Source organism: Notechis scutatus, chromosome 4, assembly GCF_049901735.1.
Source record: "Notechis scutatus isolate UNSWTSFEM ecotype Mainland chromosome 4, rNotScu1.2, whole genome shotgun sequence".
Classification (NCBI taxonomy): Eukaryota; Metazoa; Chordata; class Lepidosauria; order Squamata; family Elapidae; genus Notechis; species Notechis scutatus.
Window position 1 is genome coordinate 114,113,860 of NC_142012.1, and position 6,000 is coordinate 114,119,859.

General features: G+C 38.9%; 1 protein-coding gene across 3 annotated transcripts in view; it reads right to left on the bottom strand.

The window, feature by feature from the left end:
- Positions 1 to 1,104, bottom strand: part of ENO4 (enolase 4) — a 29,637-nt gene extending 28,533 nt beyond the window's left edge. Inside the window, exon 1 of one of the 3 annotated variants that reach the window (XM_087964466.1) lies at positions 744 to 1,104. In XM_087964466.1, the coding sequence (XP_087820592.1) occupies positions 744 to 926 (183 nt within the window). In that variant the 5' untranslated portion in view covers positions 927 to 1,104. The remainder of the gene's footprint in view (positions 1 to 743) is intronic. The other 2 variants (XM_087964468.1, XM_087964467.1) reach the window with 2 other exon arrangements.
- Positions 1,105 to 6,000: the final 4,896 nt, after the last annotated feature.

Sequence of the window (6,000 nt, forward strand, 5' to 3'; positions counted from 1 at the left end):
ACTTCAACTCCCAGAATTTCCCAGCCAGCAGCATTCTGCTTGGGGAATTCTGGGAGTTGAAGTCCATACCTCTTAAAGTTGCTGAGGTTGAGAAACAGATTTTAGTTACAGGTCATCCTTGAGTTGCGACCACAATTGAGCCCAAAATTTATGTGGCTAAGTGAAAAATTAGTTAAGTGAGGTTTGCCCCATTTTACGACTTTCCTTGCCACAGCTGTTAAGTGAATCATTGCATTTGTGAAGTAAGTAACATGGTTGTGAAGTGAATCTGGCTTACCCATTGGCTTTGCTTGTCAGAAGGTCACAAAAGCGGATCATGTGACCACCACCCCAGACACCGCAACCGTCATAAATATGAAACAGCTGCCAAGAAACAAAAGTTTGATCCTGTCACCATGGAGATGCTGCAGCGGCGGGGGGAAAAAAAGGTCACAAGCCACTGTTTAGTGGTGGTGCAACTTTGAACGGACACTAAATGAACTGTTGTAAGTGGGGGACTACCTGTACCTCAAACTATCCACTAAAGACCTCACCCAATTCCTAAGAGGTCTGTAAGGGGCCGTGTCCTATTGTCCCCATTTATTCGTACCTAGTTCCTGTATTCTTACTCATGTTTATACTTGACAAATCAAATAAAATAAATAAAATAAATAAATAAAAACTCCTCTGCTAGTCTATTGCCTCCATTTAGTGCGCCTGCGCGTTTCGATCCGTGCAACCGTCCGCTATCCATTTCGACTTACTAGATAGCCGTAGAGATCCCCGGGGCGCTGGTAGAACATGGTGTTGAGTACTTCCTCCAAGCGCTGCGGTACTTCGTTGCTCCGGTAATACTCCGCGGCCTGGTGTTTGAGATCCATGATAGAAAACCGCCGAACCGGCTCCGATGGCCGATCCCTCACCGTGCGAGTTTCTCGGCGAGCCATGATCCAAGGCGACCGTCGCTAGGAAACGAGGACGCTCTCCGGGGCCTGGCCCCGAGATTTCCCAGAATCTCGCGAAATCCTCTCCTCGGTCGGCGGGGCGAGCCGGGTCGCTTCAGCCCGCGGACAGAAGACTTCTATTTACGGTGCTGAGAGCGAGCTACGTTGGGGTTGAATGGACTTTATACCTTGGGAGAGACGTGACCGGCACGGCACAGCAATAGGATCCGTTGACATGTGTAGAAAAATAAAGCGTAGACGGGAGAAGGAATGACTGCACCATAAAGCAGGAGTCTCCAACCTGGCCACTTTAACCCTGGGGGACTTCAACTCCCAGAATTCCCCAGCCAACGAAGCTGGGGAATTCTGGGAGTTGAAGTCCCCCAGGCTTAAAGTGGCCAAGATTGGAGACCCCTGCCATAAAGAACCCCACCAGCTGCTTTGGTGGTTCCTAGCTTTCCAGGAGGCTGTCTCTCCTGTTTAAATGTCCGAATAGAGAGGGAGCTATTTTCACACCTCATGCTTATCCTTAATGAACATCGTCGTGGTTTATTCACATGTCTGGATTAGCATGACTCAGTAGATCCATATACTAAGCACCTGGTTTGGATACACACAAAGCATTCAGAAGTTCAAAATATGGTGTGGATGATGTTGGATACTGTTCATTGACTTCCCTATGTTGAGAACAATACGATTGTTGTTTGGCTTCCATGTTTGACACTTTTAAAACCCTAAATGGCTCTGGACTGGGTTATCAGAGAAGCTGCCTCCTTCTATAGTCATTTTCTTGTCTGATCAGATTGAATATGGCCAGTGCCCTCCAGGTCTCATTTATATGAGGTTATTAGAAGCAGGTTTCTTTCCTATCTAGCCTACAGCTTTGGACGTGACTGATCTCCTATCCCAATATTAATTATACAAGCCTTGCTTAATATTGTTTTAAATTAGCTATGAGATTTATTTCTCATGCTGATAATAGGAAGAACAGTTACCAAAACAATTATAATAAACAGTGGGCAGCCTATACCAGCTTCATAGAATAGCTGTCAATAAGAATAGAGCTGGGAGGGACCTTGGTGGTCTAGTCCAGGGGTCTTTAAACTTGGCAGCTTTAAGATTTGTGAACTTCAACTCCCAGAATTCCTCCTCCGGTCATGTTAGCTCAGGAATTCTGGGAATTGAAGTCCACAAGTCTTAAACTTGCCAAGTTTGAAGACCCTTGTTCTTCTCTAATTCCCTGATCAAGAAGGAGGCCCTATACAATTTGAGACAAGTAGCTGTCCAGACTCTTTTTAAAAACCTCCAGTGATGAAGCAACCACAACTTCTGAAGGCAATCTATGCCACTGGTTAATTGTTCTGACTGTTTGGAAGTTTCTCCTTAATTCCAGGTAAAACCTTAACAGAACAGTTAACCAGTGGTACAGAAGTTGTGGGTGCTTCATCACTGAAATTTTTTAAAAGAAAAGACTGGACAGCCACCTGTCTGAAAAGTTATAGGGTCTCCTGCTTGACCAGGGGGCTGGACTAGAAGACCTCCAAGATCCCTTCTAGATCTATTCTGAACGAATAATGCAAGAGAGTAAAATCTGGTAGGCTAATTAGAGATTCATGGTATCCTGAGAATTGGAAATTGAGGCTGAGTCTGCTGCTGGAGACAGTTTCTTAGCATGCATTGCTTGCCTTAGATGTGACTGGTCATTTTCAAGAAAAATGACAGAGTGAGGACTAAGTTTGGTGAGGATATGCATCTTATAAACCAGATCTTGGTTTATAATCTGGTTTCTTTGATGGGGAATTTTTTATTTTTTGCAAAGAATATTGAATGTTAGAGTTTCAATGGGGAAGAACTCTGCTTAAAAATATTATGAAGACAAGAATCTGGGAGAGACATTTGTAGAAAATATTATAAAATGTTTATAGTGTAGTGAAAAGTTTGTTTAGATTATTCATGAATCAAATAGCTTACACTGAATTAAAAGTGTTTCATTCTGGAAATGTGATAAAATAGCTGAATATTCTGATTTCATAATTTTGCATAAATTAAGTGTTCCTAACTGGAAAATAGAATAGAGGGTTGAATATTGTTGAAATCTGAAACTTTGGATATGTTGCTAAGAGCATCAAGGGAACAAAAGTTTACAGCAATATCCTAGTTGAAATACAGCTTATCATTATTCAGTCATTGGGGAAAAAAATCAGCATTTCCATCTATTAAAATTGTGAAAGCATTAGAAAGCACCTGTGTGAAATAAAGATGAAGTACAAAGGGACTTGACAAGATACAGGAAACACATTTTTCTTCTCTAAATGGCAGCCTGTTATTTTGTCTCTAAGGAATCATGTTTGCCATTGTGTCTCCAGGTGCTCTGTTACCAGCTCTAGGTTATGTGATGGTGTTCAAAAACGTTCAGTGATGGTATAGTGGTCCACACAAAGAGAAAAGTTGGGATTACTGCCTTAAGCAATAAAGCATATTCTATAAACCAGAATGTCAAAAACCCCTAATGACTTAAGTGATATGTCAAAAAAATCGGCAGCTTCTCTGCTTTCCCTAGAGAGTGTGGAACTCTTTGCCTTCCTGCCCCAAACTGGAATAGAGTAAGGATGAGGTAGCAGATGCTGCTTCAATAGAATTGGTCTTTCCTCATGCCTATTCTTTTGATACCAGACAACTCCTTCCTTTTCTGCAAACAGGACAAGTGATCTGGAAAAGGCAAGGGATGAGATATTACGGAATACTTCTCACAGGATTCACCCTTATATAATGTTTCATTTTAATCCTCTCTCTCCCCCCCTCCCATTTAGTTTTCTGGCTCCAACACTAACACTTTAAAATTTTAGAATATTCCGTTGTTGTTGTTGTTGGTCCTCCTCCTCCTCCTTTTGCTTGTATTTCTGCAGAGCTTTGATGATCGTATCTTATCCTAATCCTAATACTTTCCTTTCATATGTAGATGATTCTGTTATACTGTACAAGGATTGACTTGTCCATGTTAAGAGCCTTGTCTTCCAAAAATGTCAAGAAAAAAAAGCAAATTCCAGGAAAAAAAACCATTGATGTGAATGGATAGATGCTGACGTGGGAGGATAGCGTCATCATTCTAAACTATGTTTAGAGTACTAAAATTGTGGTTTATTGCAGTGTAAACTAGCTGCAGTCAATCTTAGGTTAATGAGTTCCTCCCCCTTGTTCTTTTCTTAGCATTACTTCTGTTGTGTGTGATATACTATATCTAAATCTCAATTCCACCTGCTGTTGATTTAAGTGGTTAATTTACTGAAGAGCAACAAACCTCATAAGATATGAAGATATTGAAGTTATTTCCAATCACCAATTTGAACCAAAATAACTTAAAAAATTGCAATAGCAATAGCACTTAGACTTATATACCGCTTCACAGTGCTTTATAGCCCTCTCTAAGCATTTTACAGAGTCAGCATATTGCCCCAACAATCTGGGTCCTCATTTTACCAGAAGAATGGAAGGCTGAGTCAACCTTGAGCCGGGTGGGATTTGAACTGCTAAATTGCAAGCAACCAGCAGTCAGAAGTAGCCTACAGTACTGCACTCAAACCACTGCACCACCACGACTCATATAAACAGATATCATATAAACATATATCCAAAATTATAGAACAACATAAAAAGAGTGGATTATATTACTAACTAGTCTAAGGTTTATTAGCCCTTGTCCCCATCAAGATAACTTATAATTCATCATGATGTGTTTCTCATTCTTATAAACCTTTATTTATTTAGAAAATGTATATGCCCGCCCAGGTCATTCAGTTACTTGTGATGGCTTACAGAAGTAAAACCTGAAATACAAAACCCAATAAATATTCCCTTTCATAAAACTGTTCCTATCTTGTAGATTTATATTTCAAATTTTACTGCTGTATATATACATTACGGTAAATTATACATAACAAAGTATAGAGCATAACTTTTTCATTTGAAAATGGCTGTTATAAAGTGTAGTAAAACATTACTGTTATTACAACTAGCAGTAAGCATGTTATCTTGAGCAACATACTTAATCTTAAATAGCTTAACCATTTCTTGCTATAAAATGCAGCTAAGATCTTTCTAAAAAGGAAAAGGTCTTAGAAAAATTCAGGGTTAAAAGTATTTATTGATCAGGCTGGCATATATTAACAAGTACTGTTCACATTGGTCTTCTGTATATAAAGTATGTATTATAGAAAGATTTGGGACAGTTTAGTTAGTTAAGACCTTTTTATTTTTACACACAAATCGTTTGTTGATTTTTCAAGACTTTTAAAAGGTTGGTTATGATCTTTATTGTCTGAAATTTTCTGGCAAGTACCTTTTTAGGATTAAAAAAAAGACTCTTTGAACAACAAAATTGCTAAAGATTACCATGCTGAAAGGAAGACAGATTACAGTTTACAAAATGTCTACAAAGGATAAAGCAGTCAAAAGTACTTCTATCTGTGTGTATGTGTGTAGGGGAGAGAAAGAGAGAGAGAGATACATACACACCTTTATTTTTGATGGAAAGAAACATTTCTCGATCTAAAATGATCACTTTTAGCCTGAAATTTCCTACAAAAATTACTTTGTTACATTCTTCATTTGTAATTTTGTTTGAACTAACTGAAAATGGATACACTTAAAATGCTGTTAGCTGTATACTTCCTTAGATCTGAAATCAATGTCCGTAGACCTCCCTCATTGTATGTTCACTTCAGTGGGCTGGAAAGTAATGAAAAAAAATCTCCACTGCATCATTTTCCTTTTCATTCACATCCTTTTTGAAATATCCTAGTATCTCTGCAGGGAGCTAATCCCTCTTCACGTCTCTGTAGTCACCAAAAATGTTTCTGAAGTGAAGACACATTCCTTAAAAGAGGTATATGCATTGCTGCAGCCCATTAGTTTTTATTAAAATTTAGGCAATTACATTTTGGGCAGCACACATAGTTCCACAATTTTTAAAATTCAATCGTTGTCACAAACTTGGAGTGATTTTATTTTCTGTGATAATTTGTTAATCCCAAAGTATTCTTGGATGTATCCCAAAGTCTCCCATTTTGCAAAAAATGTT